This window comes from Oikopleura dioica, chromosome 2, assembly GCF_907165135.1.
Source record: "Oikopleura dioica chromosome 2, OKI2018_I68_1.0, whole genome shotgun sequence".
NCBI classification, from domain to species: domain Eukaryota; kingdom Metazoa; phylum Chordata; class Appendicularia; order Copelata; family Oikopleuridae; genus Oikopleura; species Oikopleura dioica.
Genome location: NC_137292.1, coordinates 14,406,378 through 14,427,265, shown reverse-complemented (window position 1 = coordinate 14,427,265; position 20,888 = coordinate 14,406,378). Strand labels below are relative to the sequence as shown.

Below are 20,888 nucleotides of genomic sequence, written 5' to 3'. Positions count from 1 at the left end.
TTTTGAATTGCTTCTTTTCAGAGAAGAGAAATACGATGGCGAACTTTGATATCTTCTTGGTAAACAGCGAGAATTTGCTGTTGATTTCTGTTTGGTGAGGGAACGCTAGAAGCTTACTGTAGGAAGATTTGGAGCATCGGAGTTGATGGTGGATTCCTACAAATGTGGGCAGTTTCAGTAACCAAAACATGGATGTTGACAGAATCTGACTGCTTTTGATAAAGATGTGTACAAACAGAACTGTTGGTCTTGTGATGAGCACCAAGTCTTGAAAGAGTCGTTCAACATTTCAGTCAGAAATCGAACAAGTTGAGAGCGTGCTTACACGATGCCTTTTTCGACTTCTTCGGTTCCAAGGAAAAAGAAACAACGCCCGAAGAGGCAATGAACAAACTGCGAGAGACGGAAGATATGTTGACAAAGAAGTCCGAATTTATCGAATCACAGATACAAGACCAACTGGCACTTGCCAAAAAGCATGGAATGAAAAATAAAAAACTGGCTTTGAAGGCGCTCAAGAAGAAAAGACTCTTAGAAGCACAGCAAGACAAGATCGGTATGTACTCTTTACTTCCTTTGAATGTAATGGTACTAAATTGCAGATGGCACGTTGACGACCATTGAGTTCCAAATTGAAGCTCTTGCTAATGCTGCCACGAATGCGCAAATTCTCAATAATATGAAAACTGCTGCTGAAGCCTTGAAAAGGGCTCATGGAAACAAAACAGCTGATGATGTTCACGAGATCCTTGACGAACTCGAAGACGCAAACGATTTAGCGAATGAAATCTCTGACGCAATTTCCCGACCTTTAGGATCTGCTGCATACATGGTTAGTGGCACTAAGTGCACATACTTTGATAAATTCTTTGTTTGTATCGAAAAAGCATACTATCGATTTTCAGTGCGATGAGGACGAGTTGCTTGCAGAGCTGGAGGATTTAGAGCAAGAAGAATTGGATGAAAAGATGCTTGATATCCCCAATAATGGCTTGACTCTTCCCGATGCACCTGTTATTGACCCGAGAACAACTGCGAAAGATTTGGCAGCCCTGAAGAAGTGGCAGGAACAGGCGATTGCTGAATGAAAATATTCTCTGTTTACAATCTATTCTTTGCAAAATGATTGATTTCTCCTTACACTGATTCAGCTATTATAATGCTAATAAAAGGGTTCTTTCGACTTACATCTCTTCCATATTTTCAACTGAAATTGAAGCTGATATTTTCTCTCCTTCAATTCATTCTCTATTCAGAAATAAATTGGGTGGCAATGAAGTGTACTGACCATGTTCCGGCAAATAGTCGAAAGTTTAATAGAACTCTGCTATTTGCGGATGCTTGGGTACCTGTTCTCTGTAGGAAGATCGCAGAAAGTTCTGAAGAGAGAAAATTCAAAGAAGAAGCTTCAAAGATTCCCCAACGATGTCTTTGAATCCCTTCAAAGCGAAGAAGAGCGCGCCATCTCCAGAAGAAGCGATGAAAAAACTGCGCGAAACTGAAGACATGTTGTCTAAAAAGTCGGAATTCATTGAATCACAAATTCAATCACAACTAGCGACTGCGAAAAAGCATGGAACGAAGAACAAGCGACAAGCCTTGCAAGCGCTTAAGAAGAAAAAGCGTCTTGAAAAGCAACAGGAGCAAATTGGTAACTTCTTACCAGTTTTCTGACCTAAGATTTATATTTTCTAATAGATAACACGCTAACAACGATCGAATTCCAGAGAGAGGCTCTTGAAAACGCAACGTCGAATACGACTATTCTGACAAACATGGCATATGCGGCGAAAGCGATGCAACAGGCATCGGGAAACAAGTCAGCGGATGATGTTCATGATATGCTTGATGAACTTGAGGAAGCTAATTACGTGGCAAACGAGATTTCAGAAGCGATCTCTCGACCGATGGGGTGGAAAGATATGGTGAGGAAACAATTAGATTCTTAGATCAAATAAATTTATAGCCCGATGATGCCGAGCTGATGGAAGAACTTGAGTTGCTCGAGCAAGAAGAGCTAAACGAAAAGATGCTCGCAGCACCAGCGAAAGAACTGCAGCAAATGAAACTTCCCGATGCTCCGAAAAATGAGCCAAAACGTGCCGTAAAATCAAAAGAAGACGAAGAGCTAGGCGACTTACAAGCTTGGGCTTCTTGAGCGCTTTCCTCTTTCTTCTGGACAAATAAATTTTCTTTATAAACACAACTGAATACATTCAATTTCTTTAGATTGACAAATCTATGAATCGAATGGTAAAAATAGCACTCGTTCAGATGTGCTCGACATCGGATAAAGTTTGTTTGAAAACTCCTCGTATCGAGCGAATTATTTTTCAAAAAAGAAGAATTTATAAATAATGAAAGTGAAAAGAAAAGTTCATCCGTGCTAGAGAGCCGCTAATTTTCTCAAATATTCAAAGTGGATAAAAGAGGCGGCGGAGAATGGAGCGCGCATGGTGTTTTTACCAGAAGCTTATGATTACATTGGTAATTTTCCGTTATTTTCTGCTAGAAAAAATGATCATTGAAATCAAGGGTCCTCTATTTCGGAGACTTTTGCTCAGGCAGAATGCGTTGAGAAGGGCGACCTGATGGTGAAACTTTGTGGCCTTGCATCTGAAAATAAAGTATGGCTTTCTCTGGGTGGAGCGCATGAAAAAATCGATAGAAAGAGTGATTCTGAAGAACGCGAGAGAATCGGCAACGCGCATATTCTTATTGATGATAATGGCGTTATAAAAGAGGTATTTACTCCTGGAAAAGCTCTCTCGTATTTTGAAGGATTCTTTGAAAACGCTGAAATTCAGAAATATCGAAAGATCCATCTTTTCGACGCACCCGTGGTTGGACTCAAGGAATCGAACTGGACTCTGGCTGGTGAAAAGCTATCTGAAATTATCCCTTCGCCTGTTGGTAATCTGGCTCTAAGTATTTGCTACGACTTGCGGTTTCCTCACCTGTCGCACGAATATCGCAGACGTGGTGCAAATGTTCTTACCTTTCCGAGGTAATTTCTGGAAATTTTGCAATTTTCAAAAGAGATTTAACGAATTCTAGCGCTTTTACTGTTCCGACTGGAAAAGCGCACTGGCATACGCTTTTGCGCGCTAGAGCAATAGAAACCCAGTGTTTTGTGGTAGCTGCAGCACAATGTGGGAAGCACAATGAAAAGAGATCATCTTTTGGTCATTCGCTCGTCGTTGATCCTTGGGGAGAAGTCATTCTAGTCACGGTTTCATTCATAAATATTACTCAATCAATTATGACCGCGGAGATTAATTCTGTAATTGAAATAAACCAAATCGAAGACATGGAGGAGAATATTGGAGTTGGGTACTGCGAGCTCGATTTAGAGAAAATCAACAAAGTTCGAACTTCAATGCCTGTTATGGACCATTTTAAATATGATATTTATCAATAAGACGATTCCTAAAGCATGTTATTTTTTAGACAATATGTTAAATCGGGCTAATAACTTCGGACTTTTGCCATTGGCCAGGAGAAACGTCAAGGTAGAAATTGTCTTTCCTTCTTCGTTTGATTGAGTTTTTGTCAGGTGCGAATCACGGACGAAAAGGGAGCTCAAGTGCTTTCGAACTGGCCCAAGCCCTTCGGAAAGGCTCCAGATGGGCCAAAAGCGGACTGGCAGCTAGGTGCTAACCGAGAGTCCGGACGAGTAACTACCTTCCGTACTAAACATAGATGGCCGAGGCCGACAGAGATAACAGCTTTGAAGGCAAAGAACAAAGATCAAACCGTCAGGTAAAAATTCAAAGGCATCGCCAGCTCATTTGAAGTCTAGTGATTTCGCTCAAGCTCCAAAGAACATCGTCATAGAAGGAATTCTGCCCGAAGAAGAGAAAAAAGAGCAAGAGTTTCTTTCTGAATTCGAAAAATCGCATCGGCCTTGTCCACTTGAATCAAGAAATATTTCCGTCACGCCCAAAGATGTCCTTATTCTCGCTCAGTTTATAAAAGAAGATGGAACTTTGTTAACGCAGGAACAAACCGGCCTTTGTGATCGGTAAGTTCTGCCAATTTTAGAATTTCCTACAAACATTTATTGCTCGTAAAAACAAGCAATACAATAATTGTAAGTAGACGTGGCTTTAAAAGAGTAAACGTCAAGCTCCAAATGAGTGTTTCAAGCTGTAAAATCCAGGCTGCTGCTATTGAAAATTAATAATACTTTTGATTAGTCAGTATGAGGTCGTCAAAGATGCTGTCAAGATCGCTCAAAACGACGGTTTATTACCCTACAGGTAGTAGCTATTTAGGCTATAAAATGAAAAAGAAGATTAGTATGAGTCGCTAGTTAATTAAATTTTTATTCAAGCAAATTTTCGTATTTCGAAAATCGCGCTCGTTGGCGAATCCAGCTTGTCGATGAGGCAGAGAATCCTAGAGATTGGCAAGGAGCTCCACTTAGTCCAGGTATCTACCTTCGGAATCCGATTCTTTTATCCGATTGTTACGTGGCACCCCAGCGCGCCATACGTGGCACTCGAGACACTAGCCATCGAGTAAACTCCTACTTGATTAGTGGGCTTTTTTAACAAGGTGTCATTAATTTTACAGAACTTGGTGGGTTTTACTTTTAACGACTTTGAAGATTCTTTAGCAGCAAATTTATTTATAAAACATGATAAAAATCAACGAAGAGGCGTAAGAGAATATTTAAAGCGTCGCATCAATTGGGAATCATCAACTAATCAATGCGTTTCAGAGATAATGAACAGATATAATTGTCGAACGAGACCAGGCCTGGCGAAGGCACTGCCCACCAAGGGCTATCCCTGGTGGCGATTGTACGTGCAGATGGGATCAGAAAAGATAGCTGAAGAAACGCCCCTTGGTATTCCTGTTCAGAGGACTCAGGCGAGGATTTGAATTTTCAAGTAAAAATAATCTTCAAAGTTCACAAGAATTCTCATTGAAACATTTTTATTGCCAGTGTTTGTGAATCCTCGAAAACAGAAAATTTCAACTTCAAAATGTCAGAACGACATTTGGCCCTCAAACGTACCATCGTTTCATGACAATCAAGGGGCGCACGCGCGGAAAATGCGAAAAGGCCCGTTTAACCACCATCAATAGAACAATTACTCCTGCTTACAGTAATGATTTCGCTTCAAGAATCTCAACGAGCTTGATTTTAGAATGTCCATGGAGGTTCCGAGCGAGGGATTCTCCTGTGGCGACTGTAGCAATCCTGTAACAAGATGGGCTTCATTGAACAGAGCAGTGTTTTTGTGCGACGATTGTGCCAATATTCATAAACAACTCGGACGCCATGTCAGGTTATTCCTATAAAAATTCGATAAATTGTCATCAAATGAAAAAAGGATCAAGGTCGTTTATTCATCCGTAATTTTAGCCAGCTGAAACACAAAGTTCACTCCGACTGGCCGGCTTCGCAGTTTGAAATGCTTCAAAAATTACACGAATCAGGAGGAAATCGAGTTTGGGAAACTCTTTTGCTCGATCCAAACAAAGAGGCGAAAATTAAACTGCGCCCTGGAGATTCATCCGAAAGGAGAGAGAAATTCATCAACGAAAAATATGTCCATCAAGGAAAGATACGAGAGACCTCCTATTTATTGCCGAAAAGCTACAATTCTCTGACTATCTCTAAAACAGCATTTCTTTACAAGGATGAAGAGCCTTACGAGGATAGGTTCGAGCTGTCGAAACAGCTCTTCTCTGTCGTGCGGACGAATCAACTTGGTCCTACACTTCGATTTTTAGCCCATGGTATGCGTTTTTTCCTAAATTTAGACATCATGACTGGCAGTCGCTCAATCATTAAATATGAAAAATGAAAAAAAAAAGAATTTTTATTTTGACAGATCTATTTCTAGGTTCCTTTTTTTACATTTCTCGAGAGAAGTCTCTTTCTAAAACAGGTTTTTAGGAGCCAGAGTTGACTGGCAACACGGAGAGAAAGACGGGGACACGGCGCTGCACATAGCGGTCCAAAACGAGCAGCTCCTCCAAGTGGAACTCCTGTGCATTTACGGCGCCAACCCCGCCATGCCCAACAATAAAGGCCAAACAGCCGAAGACATGGCCCGCGAGGTCGCCCAAAGAACAGGCAACGACTTGATTTACGAACGGTTGGTTGAGATTCGACACGAGCTGCCAGATCGACTAACGTTTTTTGTCGCTCGCAAGGTGAGTGAAGCAGCTGAAGCTGTTGTTGAAAACTGGCGTTTTTAGAGACCGAATCATCGCATCGGCAATCACTTTGTCAATCTTTCGTGCGTCGAGCATGTTGCCCATGGACGGGAGCGCCTATCCAACTTGCCAGATGAAGTTTTTACCGAACTATGCGCGGATTTATTCGACGAGGTCGACAGGAGAGAGATCGAGACCGTTTGGGAAGCAAACTCTGGAAATAAGAGACATCACCAGTCATTTCTGCCGATTCACCCAGAGTATAGCCAGAGCCGAAATCAAGGAAGACAAAAGATCGCTAAAATGGAACAGCAAGATTTTTTCCAACTCCTTGTTGATGTCATCGACGAATTTCGCAAACGCGTTGATTATGACGATTTCGTCGAGAGTCACGAGCCAACGTCGGAAGGAAAAATGATCGATGGTTACGATTCCGAGGATCCGATTTATGATGATGGTAATTTTGTATTATTTTGATCAATTTAATTTCCAACGCCAAAATAAATTTTTAACGACGGCCCCAGTTTTTGATGATGAATCATTAGGCATATGTCTCTTCAGGGACCGGCAACGGATCAATTTTGGACTCAATTAGCTCATTTTCAGCAAAAAAACCTTTCAGCCGACCTTTAATTTATTTCCCCCTTTCTCTTTCATCTCTCCCGAGAATTCCCCCTTTTTCAATTTTATAGTGGCTTCAACGAGCTCACAAGAAGAAGTGTCAGATGTCGACAATGAGATTCAAGAAATCACCTCAGAGAAGAGCGATGAAGTAATCGAGCTCAAGAAGGAGCTGGAAGTTGCGAGGAGAAAGATAAACTCGCTCAACGACCAGAATTCGATTTTCAGGGATCGAATTACGGCTCAGGCAAAAGAGCTCAAGTAAGGCCAGAATCTCTGGATCGATAAAACATCACTTCTAGTCGCTATCGAGGCAAGAAGATTCCTTCCCCCGCTTCCAACTCCGACCTTCCTCCAGTTCAAGCCACTTCTCGAAGTAGATCCCGTTCAAAAGTCGAGGTTCTCTGCCAAGGAGTCTCCAGCTCACTGAAGAAGCTTCTCACGGCGGTGAAAAATGGCCAAACCGAACTGTTTCGCGGCTGCGGGGATGAAATCGTGCGTTGTATTTCCGACCTGATTGATTTATACGAAGGCGATGGTTCCAACGCAGTCACTGTTCTATCCAATGTAAGTTTTGACAACAACGGATTGATACAGAATTTCGCAAAAAAAAATTCTCATCGTATTTTTTTCGTAAAGTTTTGAGATTTCGCATAAATTCGAGGGCTGTTCAATCTCCAAATTTGGTTGATCTTTTATTTTAACGAGTTCTCCACTCATTCATCATGAAGTTTTTACTCCCTATTTATTTCCCGATAAAAGCGAACAAATAGAGCTTTCGAGAGATGAGAATTCTGCTAAAGTCAAATTTAGAACAGAGAACGGCTGATCGAGAGCATCAACAACATGCCAGGCGGTGGAGAAAACAACGAGCTCTTTTCGGTAGGTCACGCAAATAGCAGCCAAATTTTAACAGCTCGTTTATTTTCAGTGTGCACGGGAAATAGCAACGAATATAAAGCTTTTATTGCAAAAGGATGCCTCGTAGCCGCCTCTTTCCATCATTCCACTTTTAACTTGACACTTTTTCAACTTTCTCGACTCGCAAGATAGAACATTAACCCAGCTTGTTAACCAACGCGCAGGTATTCATCAATTAGAAACTAAATGGGCACATCTACTGTATTACGTAACAGAAAGTGAATTTCGAACTTAGCTGTTAAATTTGCTCTCAAAAGTTTTATCTGGTCAGTCATTTGTTTGCCCCGTGTACATTTACGAATTTCGTAAATGTTTGCCAAGAAAACTAAAAGAAATGATTTCCTCTGTTTTTCGACATCAGAGAATCTTCAATCGGCCGGCTTTTTATCCCAGAATTCTTCTTCACCTTCCTTTCTTACCCTTCAAAAGCGCGTAATCCAATCCCACCAAAATGAACATTCTGCCCATCGCTTCAAAATGTCAAATTTCTACTGCTTCATTATTTTTCATTTGATTTTGCTCTAGAATGGAGTCGGATAGCTATGGAATCCCGATCGAACTAATGGGTGGGCGAGAGTTTGGCCTCTGCGACCACTGCAAGAAATTCCAAGCCGTCGGAATTCTGAATGACCATGCCTGGGAAATCGCCTACGAGCGCTATGAAAAACTCGTCCCAGACGATAAGAAGAAAGGCCGCTTCAAGCAGGTCCGACGCTTTCTTCCTAAATGGTACCCATTTCGCGGTGAAGATAGCAGCAAAAGTAAGACTTGTGAACTTATAAAACAGTGATGAAATTTACCCCCAAAGGTCAAGGGGGAATAAACGTAATAACGAAACTCAGCATTTATCAGGCCATGAGGAATCTTTTTTAATATACAAATGACCTTTGTCGATAGTTATCAAATAGTTTCGAGTCTCCAGGAAAGCCTAATCGCTAGAAAGTGACTATCACCTGATCCTTGTATTTACGAAAGCAATTCAAATATTTACAACTTGTCGATAGCTATCAAGTTGATAAATGAAAGATATAACTTTGCTTGTCAAGAATAAATCTGATTTTGACTTTTCAAAAGTGATTTTACGTTTTAGACCAACGCCGTTTGGAATTCTACGAGAAGCTTGGCAAGACGCCTCCAAAGACACAAGTCAAACGAGGGAGCATGACGAGTTCGATCGGCTACGCGTACTCGCCAACAGCCTCCAGGGCGGGAAGTGACTTTCTTCCAGTGAACACACGGCGAGGCATTCGTAGACCAAACACGTCCGTCCCTAGTCGACCTCGCGTCCAAACCGAAGTCGCAATTGTTGACCTAACGCTCGATGATGATAATGATGATGCAGAAAAAACTCAACAAGAACAAACTAACCAGAAGACAAACAGTCTTGCCGATCAAAATAACCAAGAAGAAAATAATGAAAAGAGTCTCCAAGAGAGCGAGTCGCCGAAGAAAGAGTTTTTCTTAAACGAAGAGGAGGAGCTCTGTATGAAAAATGAGTTGAGCAGTCCTCCGCCACCGCTGAGAAAGATTTCGAATGATTCAAAGTAATCTCAAGAATTTTGATAAAAAAGTTATGATAAATTTAGTGTTTCTGTTCCTTCTTTGGAAGATCTTCATCCTGACCAGCTGCCGAATGAATTCGTTGATCCTGAACCTGAGAAAAACAACCCGACCTCCCCTAAAGATGGCTCCTTGATTATTGATGAAGATTCAATGAGTAGAAAAAGTCCTTCAAATTCTCCACTGCCAAATTCTAGTGAAGCAAAATTAACAAAGCCTGATGAAAATGATAAAATGTCAAATTCAAATGAAGATATTGACAAATCTGAAGACAGCGTCAGGTAAGAACTCTTCGGATGAAAATAGTGTCTTTTAAAGGCGTATTCGTAGCAGAATAAATGAAGTCCAGAAGATCGTCGCTGAACCAGTAGAATCATCAACTGACAAAAGTGAATCCGAGGAAGGAAATGTCCGTTCGCTTCGTGCATTCGCAAGGAAAAAGAGTATCCTGGAAGAAGCTTTCGAATCGATCGAGAAGGACGCCGATGGTGCTCCTTCATCAGAACCCTTTGACCTGGAAAAGATAATTCAAGAAACTGTTGGAAAGATTGGCGATGAAGGAAAAGAGACGCGAGAGACCCAGGAAGCTCCTGAAGAATCGGTTAAAGTCGCGATGGCGTCGGATTCGGACTCTGAATTCAAACACAACTTCAAATCGCGTGAGCAAATTGAACACGACAGTGTTGACGAGTTTTCATACGACGAAGAAAGCATCAAAAGCATGGGAAAAATTGAAGCCGGCAAGGTGGAGAATTTCGATAAGCCGAATGTGCAACGTAAAGAAGAACCCGCGCATGAGAGAGATTCCGACGCGTTAGTTGATAAGAAGGAATCCGATTGCACACTTGAGAAAGAAGAGGCGAAAAAGGAGGGAAAATATTCTCAGGAAGAGTTTACAGTAGAACTGCTTGAAGGAGGAGCGCACAAGACAGAGATCGACAACGGCTTTGAGGAAACAGTTCCAGGTTTGAACGAGATCTTAGAGAAAAATAGCTTTTTTTATCAATAATGTTAGTGAATAATGTTATGATAAAAAAAATAATCAGAAAACAATCAATATCTGAATATAATTCAACAATATTCAGACCAATCTGATTCCACCCACCTAACTATCAATCAAGACGAGCAAGACTGGCAAAACGGCCAAGCCATGGTCCGAGAATTCCCCATTTTTATCAACCAAGGCTTAGGTACAGTAACACGTCGCGTTTTATATAGAGTCGCGATTAAAATTTCAGCAGGGCCACACACTCATGTTAATTAATAAAGCCATCTGATTCCAGTCAATAATTAATTTTATCATTCACTAAAAATGAATATTTAGCGAACGGTGCAGCGCCTTTCAAAAGACAACGATCGGCTTCCATTGAAATAGAGGTAATTTTACTTTCCATCGCCGTAAAGATATACTATCAAGAGAGTTCTACGTGAATTTTCACAGTTGAGCGAACATACTAATCTATTTATTTTCCAATTTTCTTTGCACTAAAGCTTTATGTTAACAAAATTATATGTCATTTTTGATGATTAACATATTCTTACTACGAGTCACATTATTTCAAATGGCACGATGGATGATTTAAAAAATGTATACAAGCACTCGGTAAAACACCAAATCCTAAATGACCCGTGATACTCGACGTATCGTCATCGAAGCGTGCACTTACCATTCGATAGATATAAATCGGCCTGGACTCTATATATAACAAACGAGAGCATAATGTATGAGGCGTATCAATGTTACATTCAGAGCGAAAGCGGCGAGGAACTTGATGTGGGTACCCGTGCAGACGAAATCGCGTATTACAAGCCACTGCAAAGAGAAGAGGTAGTGGTGCCGGCACAGACGCAAGAGAATGAATATATTGACGTTATGAGGTAATTTTCAAACCCTTGTTATTACGCGATTATTTGAATAGCAACCAAGACTTTTTGACATCAACGAAGAGAACAATGCATAAATTTTCATTAAGCGTCAAACCATCGATGGAAAAACCACTAACAGTGACTCCAGAGCTTTCGGGCTCGCCCGACGTTCACCGAGAAGGTGTCATTATGAGATCCTTTCACTCTCAAGAAAGTGGAAGAAAGCGAGGAGTTCCAGAAGATGGTGGCGTAATTTCAGACGATTCGCCTGAGCGCCCAGGATCAAGAACGAGCTATTTAACGAAGGAGAAGCGCTCTACTCAGCGACAAGTGAACAACTTCATACAGAACGCGTTCGTCGATACAAGAGCCAGTACGCCAGCGCTGAAACTCGTGGGCGTAACATCGAACGGTGTGAACTTTCCGCCTGCTTCTTCAAATACGATTCGACATCTTCACCCGAACGAGTATTCGAAGGTCATTCAGCCAGAGAGAAAGCGTCGCTCTCCAAAGCTCCAGCACCATCCGTACCAGAGACATCAAGTACCGCAAACTCAGCGAATTCAACGAGTAGACCGAATCCCGAATACTCAGTACTTTACAGATCCAGCTGTTCAGCAAGATCTGCAGCATCAAGTGAGTAGAATGAACGAAAGGAGGCAGCCAGCTTACCATCAGCCGGGCTTCCGATCGAGCGACCATTCCCACCAAGCTGAGGAAGAACTACGTTTATATCAGCAGATGAATCAAGCGCAGTATCAACAAGCGCACGGACAAAGGAGTGCTCCTCAGCAATCTCCGCGAGGACTTCTTACCGAAAGTGTTCGACAGACGAGCGTGATGCAATACGGAAACACGCCAGTTATTTCTCAGGGTATAGAATTCTTATTGAAATCGCATCTATCTGATGTTTCAGATCAACTTAACAGCGTACTTCTTCAAAATGGACAAGCAGAGCAGTACGTCCACTCTGGGCAGCTTCAAACTGGCCGCGCTCACTTACAGGAACGTTTTCAGCAACCGCAAGTCCCCCACCCATCCTTCAACATGTTTCGTCTTCCCTTTGCCGTCCCTCGTTTCCCTGTTGCTCCCCCGCCTTTCCCCTTCTACGACCCCAAACTTATCTCTCCACCTGGCAAAGTATTTCCCCGCCGAAATCTCCCTGCCTTCCAAAGCCCTCACCAACCGGCCCCTGCTACAAGGGAGACAGAAGCTGATGCCACTATTAATCGCCCTTGTCCTCCAGTTTCGTCTCAGTTCTTGCCCAAGGACTTAAACAGCAACACTATTGAATTGCGGCCCAATATTCGCGAGCCCTTTTATGCTCACCACCCTCACATCGCTTCTTCTAACATTATTGAAACCAAAGCGGCTCTAGAGCCAGCTTTGAAACCCATTTCCTCCACTACCACTTCTCAGTCTTCAGCAACCTCTTCAAGTTCATCCAGCACCTCCTCTCGATCTCAGTCGTCTACCCCTCAGTTTGAGTCGATTGTCTTCAAGAATCAGAACGAATGCGGACAGCATATGTTCTCCATTCTCGATACTTGCTTTCCTAAAAAACTAGAGTTTTAATTCATAAATGTATATATAGTAGGATATGTGTAGTGACCCTCACAGATAAAAAACTGGCGCATTATTATTTATTAATTCATAATTATTATAATAAGTTCTCAGGTTTAAAATATATTTTTTGCATTTTTTCCTTCAAGAAATCACCCACCAGTCAAGCAAATCAATGTCTTCAAAAAATCTTGCTTCTTGTACAGAACCCTCTACCTGAAACAAACAGAAAACGGAGTTCACTGACAAATAAAACACAAAACAATAAAATGAATAAATTTTCCTGATAAAAAACGTCTGTCGCAGGGTTGTTGCATGTTGAATCGAATTTCTAGCAAAAGATTTGAATCAGAACTGCAGAATAGAAGCAGGAAAAAGTCTGCTGTTCGCTAATTTTGTTGTTAACATTGCTGTGGAAAAATTCAACATCGACAAATGTCGATGACAATTGTGTTTTATGAAAACGGACTAAAGCAATACCCATACGGAAATGGACCCCGGCGCAGATGAAGTGCGAGCAGGATCTAATCATTCCTCAAAGACCGACAACTCCGACGATGCCGCGAGATTATTATTTTCGATGCAACGCAGTGTTACTATCTCTTCATGTCCTTTTCTATACCTTATACACAGAGATTTCCTTCATTTGCTTCTGTAAATTATTTCAACTGATTGACAACGCTTTGCTTTTGGTAGTTCCAATACTCTTTCACACTTATAATTCATCCTGATGTCATGATTTTCTGTATACTTATGTTAAGACCAGTGCCTTCATATCTACTCGCTCAGACAATTTTGTAATTCTTCATAATTCTAGCGCTAATCTTTTTTTCAATTCGTTAGTTCAAACAAAACATACCCAGAATGTCTTCGATTTTGGATCAGCTGAATGATCTGCCCGCACCAGATTCCGGTCAACCTAATGAAAGCCCAGCAAGCATGCCTCCTCCTACCCAACTTCCGCCAATTCAATCTACCGCTCGTCGTCAGCGAAAGAAGCGACGAACAAAAGCACCTGCTCCGGATAGCACATCAGATACGGTTCAGCTTGTTCAAGAATCGCCACGATCCTTGGAGACTCTTTCACCTCGCCCAGTCGATGCTTTGCCTCAGGAGCAAGTCAATGAATCCTTCCAAATGACAGAAGACGTTCCTCCGCTGATGAAACAGAGCTCGAAATCCGTCCGATTTGACGAAACCCTCGAGAGAACAGAATATCTACCCCGACAGAATATCTACCCCGACAGTGCAAATCTCGGTGAAGAACCAGCTCAAAACATCGACATGGGAAATTTGGATGGAATCGACCGAGGAATGCCGATTCCCGCAGGAGCTCCGCCGCAAATTTTAAACGAGCCAGCTGAAATCCCTGAAGACGTGCCTGTTGATGTAAGATACCAAACATTGTTGGCTAAACATGCTCCTGTGGAAACGAAAAAAGTCCATAAGCCCAATAGGTAAGTTATTACAGTGTTTTACTGTAATTATTCATCGTTTATAGTGTGAAAGACTACGGCCGACCAAATAACGTCAATCCAACTGAAGGCCATCTCTATGTTCAGGTAAATCAAGCCAAAAGCATTATCTTGTTCTAACGAATTCCCAACAGACGAAAACTGGCTTCCAGGCTAAAGCGCCCGGAGATAACACCCGGCCAATGGACAATCATGGCAGAATGGTGAGACTTTTTACCACTTTCCTTTTATATTAAAATTTCTTATTTAGCCCGCTTTTGCTACTCCCGAAACAACGCATAAACAAGGAGAAGGACTGCTAACGATTATAAGAAATTTTGCGAGATTTTCTCTTGGACTTTCTGCTGGTATTGCGTTGATTGGAGCTCTAGGGAATCAGTTCAGTGTTCACTTCCATCGCGAAGCTAGGGAAGCTCTCTGTAAGTTGACAAAACGAGGCCTTTCGTTGTCTTGAAAGCTGCTTTTAGATGTAACAGTGAGTGCGTTAATAACATTCGCGACATTCGGAACGCTTTGCAACGTCGATCCACTTGGAATCGGCGGATTGACACGACTCATTCGATTCGATCCAGCGAGTTTGAGCAACATCGCCCTTCTCATAGCTCTTATGATCTCGGCTGTTGGTGATTGCCTTTATGAAACTGCAAAATTGGAGGCAGTTGAGGCTCTTCCAGACAGTCAAAATGCCACACAAGTTCCTGATTTCGAAGGTACTTATTCTTGGTCGCGAGAAACGCTCATGTTTTTATTTAATCAGACTCCGACGGCTTCATCATCGTCGAGTGGATTCGAGCATCACTTCTTCTTCTCTCTTGGGCGGCTATGAGCTTTTCTGATGCTCCAGGAGGCGCGCTGTATCAAAGAATCAAGAAACAAAACGAAATTTGAAAATGTCCAACCGTCTCCATCACTGTTTTCTATCACTTCCATCATCCATGTTTTTATTTTTTAATTACAGAACTATTTTTATAAACCCATTTGCTTAAAACTCTTGTTTTAGAATGGCCAAAAAGGCATCGGATAGGAAATCGAAAGAGAAAGAAGCAAAGAAAGTGGATACTGGAAAACGAGCGGAAGTTAATTTTCTTTCTTTGGTTTGGAATGTGATTGGAGTTCTCATTGGTTTGGCCATTGCTTATCATCATACATGGTATCTGTACATTCAGCATGAAAATGAAATGTGGTTCACGAACATCAAGCAGGTCGAAAGAGAAATTTCTTTCAGGAAAGGTTCGTTTCGAAGGTTCTTACTTACGCGGCGAGTATTTCTCGAACTTCATGAAAGAACAGAATCTGGACTCTATTATTCTTACTTCAAGCAATACGTTGAAGCTCCCGATTTTTCAACTGCCATGCATCGATACACCCGCGATAACAAAACCGAATTCCCTAATGAAGTCAATATCCTCGAGCGATTCAACATCTACCAGGAGTTTTTCTTAGGCGTCGTCTACAAAATTCTCAAACCAAAGCTCATCCCGATCATTTGGTACACATACCAAGGTTTCTTTCCTCCATCTTCTTTATTTTGATGGAATTTTAGTGTTCAATCTCCAACTTATCTACAGTTTGTCGCTGTACTTCACAGCTTGGATGCTTTGTGGATCATGGGTATGCGCTCTTCCCGCTCCAGTCTTCTTCACTCTGGCTCGATTCGACATGACGAGAGTCGAGTTCACCGTTCCGCTGAGAGAGTCCTTCGCTCTTCCTTTTTGGGCTCTTCAACTGGCAATACTGACAAAATATTTCAAACAGGGTACTCAGCACGATGTCAAATATACAGTAGGGCTTTGTTTCGGTAAGTTTTCGTTTTGATTTGAAAGATAGAAATGAAAACTTTCCAGCTTCTTTTTGCTTCGCGATTTGCTGGCAATTCAATCAGTTCGTCTTTCTTCTCCAAGCTTGCGCGCTTTATGGCGCTGGTGCTCTCGATCTGGTGCCAACGAAGAAAGTGAAAGTTGTCTATCTGTCTCTGATATTTTCGCTGGTGATGACTTACATTCTCCAGTTCTTCAATACCATGACTCCAAGGTTTACCCACAGAATTTTATTCCAGCTTATCATTCTTTTATAGATCACTTGTTGCTTCCTTCATTCCTGCAGCTTGGATTATGCTTTCTTGTCGTCTACGCAGATCTAAAGACGGCGCAATTATTTCCTTCCTGAAGCTCATTATCGAAATCATTCTCACAATCGCTCTCGCTACCGTTTTCCAAATGGGAGTCAAATCGGCAATAGCTGTTGAGCCTGACGAGCATATTTTCAAATTTCTCCTCGCAAAGTTTGAAATCGCCGAAACGGATGATTTCGACGCAAAGGAAAGGTTAGAAGACAACTTATAACAGCCCCCACTGTCTAAAAATGTCCATTATGACCTCGAAATAGCTCTATCTATGCAATGGCGCGTTCAATTTCCTGCCAAAAGACACTTTCCCGCGGCTAGCAACGCAGGGATTCCTACCAGCTTGGATCGCAGTCCTTGTCGTTGGATTATTAGCTCTTTTATACCACCAATTTCAAGTCTGGTCAATGGACGAAAATGGCAAGCCTGGAAGAGGACCATTTTCAGATCGCCCCGAAATCGGCTATCATCTCATCCACTCCTTTATCTTTTTCCTTCTTGCTTTGTCGACGATGAGAATGAAGTACTTGTGGTCGCCGCATGCGGCCGCTTTGATTTGTTTAGGCAAGGTTGAAAAGTGAAATTCGCGTAAAGTTTTTGAAGCTTTTTACCTTGAAAAGTGTCGCTTCCGGAAATTTGGGGAATATTAAAATGGAGAGATGGAAGATTTTTCATCACTGCTGCTCTTTTATTCGGAGCCTATTACAACAACATTGAAGACTACACGAAGCAAACGACTAAAGAGCTCGAATTTTACGATCCCGACACAGTAGAGCTCATGGAATGGGGAGCCCAGCAGCCGAGAGATACAGTCTTTTCGGGATCTATGCAGCTCAATGCTGGCGTCCGGCTCAGGTAACCTAACCCTAACCTGGAATGTAGACCAGTTGTTTAATTTGTCATTTAGCACCTGGAGAGCGCTCACAAATCATCCTCATTACGAAGACAAGCGGTTGAGAGAAACTACTTTCGATGTATACCAGATTTACGCTCATAGAACGGCGGAAGAAGTGCTCGAGCGGCTAGGAAAATATGGAACGACGCATATTGTGGTGGAAAACTCGATTTGCTATCAAGGCGGTTCGAAAAAGGATAACTGCGCGACGCCAGATCTGATTGACCTAGCAAATGATCATCTTCAGGTTTCAATCGCTTTGAATTGAGAAAGCCTAGACAATATTTTTAAGGCTGACCGAACGACTCCAAAGGCGGGTCTGCCAGAAAGATTTTGCAACGAAGTTCAAGTAAATCCCTCTTATGCAAAATATTTCCAGCTGGTGCTTGAGAACAAGACATTTCGCGTCTACAAGCTGACCAACAATGATAAATACGATTTGATGAGATCCGAACGTCAGAAACTCATCGATTATTATTATTAGACACCTTCTGTGCTCTCCTTAAAGTAGTCTACGAGATTTCAATATTTGATCTTCAAAATGAACATCGAATGAACGTACTCTTAGAAACATTTAGTTCAATCGTGGCCTTCTGCAATTCTAGTGCTCGTTTTTCTCTATTCAAAGTGACCTTACCACCACCTACTCACCATTACGCCTTACAGTTTTAGCTGCATGATTCATTCTGTCTTCCAGAAATTACACTTACTGATAAGAAAACGTTTAACAACAGCAAAATGCAACTGATTTTTGATCCTAGAGTAGAAATAGTCAAAATGGCGATGATGGAAGCACAACAACCAGCAGACATTTTCCACCTTTCGAAGAAGGGCGACAGTGTCATGAGCATAAAACTCTGGCTAGATAATACTGAAAACGATGTGAACCAGGTAACATCACAAATCTTCAATGCAGTCGTTACTGTTCTCTTACAGGTCGATGATCACTGGTTCACTCCCCTACACTGGGCGGCTAGATACGGCCACAAACAAGTTGTAGAACTGCTGCTTGACCGGGGAGCCCGTGTCTCTGCCAAGAACCGAGGAGACGATACTCCTCTTCACAATGCCTGCCAATGTGGTCATCTGGAAATTGCCAAGACCCTTATGAGGCACAAAACGACGCTGTCCCTGCTAAATGAGCGAAATGAGCACGGAAATAGCCCCCTGCACTACGCTTGCTTTGGCAACTATCGGTAGAATTCTGTAAATGTTACCATGTTTATTCTATAAATGAAAATCCATGAAACCGAACATTTGTCTAGGGAACTTGCAATCCTGCTGTTTGAAAATGGTGCAAAGCTCCTTCTGGAGAATAAATACGGACAAACGCCGCTAGAAAAAGCCAGACGTGCTCTTGCGACCGAGTTGAAAGCTAGAGCACAGCAAATGGATCAGGAATGAGTTGTATTTTCGAATTTATTAGAAACTTTCGATTTTTTTCTCGACGCGCTTTGCAAGTCGCTCGCGGTACTTCATGTGCTGCAGCAGTTCTAGAGCGCGTTCAAAGTCTTCATTGTCGAAAGAAGATGATATTTTTTCTACGAGGTCTTCAACGGCCGCTTCATTTTCTGATTTGATAACATTCACTTGGTCGATTGAAGAGCAGTCGTCGAGGTCCTCGTTGATTTCCATCATGTTAAAGAGAAATTCTTTATCTGGTTTAATAGACAAGGCGACGAATATATGCAAACAATTTTGCTTTCATTTTACAACTTATAACTTTTCATTTATCGTGAACTTGGTATTGTCCATTATAATCTGTGATCCATCTTCCAAAAGAGGGCGCCACTTAGGGGCACCTCACAGCAGGAAATGAACTACGAGATTTGTTTTTTGATAAAATTGACCCAAGATCGAACTAACTAACTGTTTTTTCGTAAAAATTGAACCATAATCATTAGGTGGTTGGGAAGCATTTTCATCAAACGTCACGCCTCGTAATTCCAAAAGATGAAGGCCTCTGAGATGAGCGGATCGAATTATCCCAGCTGCCGAGTTGATTCTCGCCGATTCATCAACTGAACCCCCTAAAAACTCTTCATTCGAGAAATTTATAAGCTGGCTTTCCTAAGTCGGGATGCGCCGCTCTTTGCAATCGATGAAGATTTTTCGTCAACTGGCTTTGATCGATTCTGAATTCTACCGGCAGCTCAAGAACTTTGAAGTGATTCGTAAATCGTCGTAAATTCAATCCCCCTTTGAACATTATTTCTCTCTGCGATCTAACTTTCTTTTGACCAATCAGATGATCTCATTTTGCATCTCAATCTAAGCCTCTCGACGAGAGTGTCGACAGAATCCCGTATCAGTCGAAAACATGGCTTGGAACGGCAAAGTAAGCTCTCCTCCCTTTTTAACTGCTTCAATTCCTTCTTTCAGACCTCATACTTTTCGACTACAGGACAAACACAACGATCTGGACATGAAAGCACTCAACATCAAAGCTCGCCTGGAAGACACAAAGTCCTACAGCATTCTCAAAGGCAAATGGAACGATTCCGACGTTTTAGTAAAGATCCTCATTTTACCGAGATCGCTTACTGTCGACTCTGACAATGATAATGTAAGACTATCTCTTCAATTTGAGGATTCATCCCTTATTTGCCTCAGAAACCTTTGGCTCTTTCTTCGAGGCATCTTCGCGAATTCCAAGAAGAATACGCGAAAACACGAATTTTCTCCCATCAAAATCTCCTTCCTGCCCTTGGAATCGTCAGCAAAATTCAGGTACTCTTGTATTTACAGGGAAAAATTATTAATAAGTCTCCTCGAGATCGGAACAGTAGTCAGAGGTGTTCAAGAGATCAGACATTTCGCGTTGAATTTCTTGATTCAGCAAAGTCGATAGATTTTTGCGCTGCTGAGGGGCGAGGCCAGCTGGAGGGATGAAACACATGGTTTCCGTCAGCGCTCGAATGATCACGGGGTCTTCTAGCGCCTTGATTTCCTTCAGCGAGTGCACTAGGTCTTCTATTTTGACCGATCCTATCATGACATCTTGAAGCGTCAGGCATATGCCGCACTTGGCAGCGAAGAGGATCAAGTGCTCTAGGCCGATTTCGACTTCTTCTTTGAAGAGCCTTTCGAGCGAGGCTTTGAAAAGTTTGAAGATAAACATTATTTTTATTTTTCTGATTTTCTGGAAGACTTCGGGATCTTTAAATATGGAGCAATTTTGATCAAGAGCGACAACGAGCGTAAAATCGAGACTGGCGCGCCCCGCCAGGCAAAGTCTGTCCAGAGACTCGGCCCCCGGCGCGCGCTAGGCCGGAAGACAGATTGACCAGATTTCAAGCTCGCTTAGAGCCGATTTCCGGTTTCAATTAAGACTTTTAGAACCCTCCAACGCTTGCGATTGTTTCACAATGGATGCCTGTTGGATCGCTGAACTCGGTCTTGCACGGAGGAAAGGGAATCCCGGTGGTGGACAACAATGCGATTAAAAAGTTTGCCGTTGATATTGCGCGAGGGATGAAGTTCTTGCATGACATGCAGGTATTTTCCTTCTCACTTTCAGGGTCAACAATTTTTCGTCTTTTAGCCAGGATCCTCTCCAAGATTTCGGCTGAACTCGAAGCATGTCGTTATCGATGGTGAGCAAAACGCTAGGCTTGATCTGGCAAGCTCCGACTTTTCAATCCAGGGAAATGATAAGGTGACAAATTGTCATTCTTCCGAGAGTTAA

The 20,888-nt window shown here is 42.1% G+C and overlaps 10 protein-coding genes across 13 annotated transcripts in view; all 10 read left to right on the top strand.

Moving 5' to 3' along the window:
- Positions 1-9: 9 nt before the first annotated feature.
- Positions 10-1,167, top strand: LOC145696889 (charged multivesicular body protein 4-like). The gene is made up of 3 exons (XM_081773995.1): positions 10-556; positions 603-832; positions 906-1,167. The coding sequence occupies exons 1-3, from the start codon at positions 385-387 to the stop codon at positions 1,086-1,088; spliced, it is 585 nt and encodes a 194-aa protein (XP_081630121.1). The 5' UTR covers positions 10-384; the 3' UTR covers positions 1,089-1,167.
- A 92-nt stretch (positions 1,168-1,259) lies between these two features.
- On the top strand, positions 1,260-2,201 carry LOC145696157 (charged multivesicular body protein 4b-like). Its single transcript, XM_081773151.1, has 3 exons — positions 1,260-1,651; positions 1,699-1,925; positions 1,967-2,201. Exons 1-3 carry the CDS (start codon positions 1,426-1,428, stop codon positions 2,156-2,158), a joined length of 645 nt encoding a protein of 214 aa, XP_081629277.1. The 5' UTR covers positions 1,260-1,425; the 3' UTR covers positions 2,159-2,201.
- A 158-nt stretch (positions 2,202-2,359) lies between these two features.
- On the top strand, positions 2,360-3,421 carry LOC145698437 (deaminated glutathione amidase-like). Its single transcript, XM_081775641.1, has 4 exons — positions 2,360-2,487; positions 2,536-2,744; positions 2,808-3,007; positions 3,058-3,421. Exons 1-4 carry the CDS (start codon positions 2,454-2,456, stop codon positions 3,419-3,421), a joined length of 807 nt encoding a protein of 268 aa, XP_081631767.1. The 5' UTR covers positions 2,360-2,453.
- A 24-nt stretch (positions 3,422-3,445) lies between these two features.
- Positions 3,446-5,116, top strand: LOC145700474 (uncharacterized). The gene is made up of 7 exons (XM_081777746.1): positions 3,446-3,512; positions 3,557-3,762; positions 3,803-4,024; positions 4,200-4,262; positions 4,337-4,434; positions 4,727-4,878; positions 4,978-5,116. The coding sequence occupies exons 1-7, from the start codon at positions 3,456-3,458 to the stop codon at positions 5,095-5,097; spliced, it is 918 nt and encodes a 305-aa protein (XP_081633872.1). The 5' UTR covers positions 3,446-3,455; the 3' UTR covers positions 5,098-5,116.
- On the top strand, positions 4,984-8,211 carry LOC145700472 (ARF GTPase-activating protein GIT2-like). The gene is made up of 10 exons (XM_081777743.1): positions 4,984-5,117; positions 5,160-5,300; positions 5,378-5,574; positions 5,641-5,754; positions 5,915-6,174; positions 6,220-6,634; positions 6,870-7,059; positions 7,101-7,365; positions 7,612-7,680; positions 7,730-8,211. Exons 2-10 carry the CDS (start codon positions 5,161-5,163, stop codon positions 7,784-7,786), a joined length of 1,707 nt encoding a protein of 568 aa, XP_081633869.1. The 5' UTR covers positions 4,984-5,117; position 5,160; the 3' UTR covers positions 7,787-8,211.
- A 26-nt stretch (positions 8,212-8,237) lies between these two features.
- LOC145700470 (uncharacterized) lies at positions 8,238-13,541 on the top strand. 3 transcript variants are annotated; one of them, XM_081777742.1, is made up of 10 exons: positions 8,238-8,480; positions 8,810-9,263; positions 9,306-9,560; positions 9,610-10,244; positions 10,365-10,469; positions 10,604-10,656; positions 11,030-11,157; positions 11,253-12,019; positions 12,062-12,150; positions 13,183-13,541. In XM_081777742.1, the coding sequence occupies exons 1-10, from the start codon at positions 8,246-8,248 to the stop codon at positions 13,216-13,218; spliced, it is 2,757 nt and encodes a 918-aa protein (XP_081633868.1). In that variant the 5' UTR covers positions 8,238-8,245; the 3' UTR covers positions 13,219-13,541. The 3 variants fall into 3 exon arrangements, with proteins under 3 accessions (XP_081633868.1, XP_081633866.1, XP_081633867.1); XM_081777740.1 differs by lacking the exon at positions 13,183-13,541 and having other exon boundaries at positions 12,062-13,030; XM_081777741.1 differs by lacking the exons at positions 10,365-10,469; positions 13,183-13,541 and having other exon boundaries at positions 12,062-13,050.
- Positions 13,542-13,566: 25 nt separating this feature from the next.
- Positions 13,567-15,143, top strand: LOC145700473 (uncharacterized). Its single transcript, XM_081777744.1, has 6 exons — positions 13,567-14,165; positions 14,210-14,270; positions 14,318-14,386; positions 14,434-14,602; positions 14,651-14,893; positions 14,941-15,143. Exons 1-6 carry the CDS (start codon positions 13,573-13,575, stop codon positions 15,069-15,071), a joined length of 1,266 nt encoding a protein of 421 aa, XP_081633870.1. The 5' UTR covers positions 13,567-13,572; the 3' UTR covers positions 15,072-15,143.
- A 41-nt stretch (positions 15,144-15,184) lies between these two features.
- LOC145700296 (protein C-mannosyl-transferase DPY19L3-like) lies at positions 15,185-16,540 on the top strand. The gene is made up of 5 exons (XM_081777550.1): positions 15,185-15,413; positions 15,474-15,686; positions 15,727-15,981; positions 16,028-16,214; positions 16,258-16,540. The coding sequence occupies exons 1-5, from the start codon at positions 15,185-15,187 to the stop codon at positions 16,523-16,525; spliced, it is 1,152 nt and encodes a 383-aa protein (XP_081633676.1). The 3' UTR covers positions 16,526-16,540.
- Positions 16,541-16,570: 30 nt separating this feature from the next.
- On the top strand, positions 16,571-17,684 carry LOC145700292 (protein C-mannosyl-transferase DPY19L3-like). The gene is made up of 4 exons (XM_081777547.1): positions 16,571-16,869; positions 16,926-17,160; positions 17,213-17,447; positions 17,493-17,684. The coding sequence occupies exons 1-4, from the start codon at positions 16,713-16,715 to the stop codon at positions 17,682-17,684; spliced, it is 819 nt and encodes a 272-aa protein (XP_081633673.1). The 5' UTR covers positions 16,571-16,712.
- A 254-nt stretch (positions 17,685-17,938) lies between these two features.
- LOC145700284 (scaffold protein ILK-like) overlaps positions 17,939-20,888 on the top strand; it is a 65,641-nt gene continuing 62,691 nt past the window's right edge. For both annotated transcript variants that reach the window (XM_081777537.1, XM_081777536.1), the window contains exons 1-8: positions 17,939-18,091; positions 18,137-18,396; positions 18,466-18,598; positions 19,477-19,538; positions 19,583-19,766; positions 19,814-19,930; positions 20,540-20,698; positions 20,745-20,858. In XM_081777537.1, coding sequence (XP_081633663.1) covers positions 17,939-18,091; positions 18,137-18,396; positions 18,466-18,598; positions 19,477-19,538; positions 19,583-19,766; positions 19,814-19,930; positions 20,540-20,698; positions 20,745-20,858 — 1,182 coding nt within the window. The remainder of the gene's footprint in view (positions 18,092-18,136; positions 18,397-18,465; positions 18,599-19,476; positions 19,539-19,582; positions 19,767-19,813; positions 19,931-20,539; positions 20,699-20,744; positions 20,859-20,888) is intronic.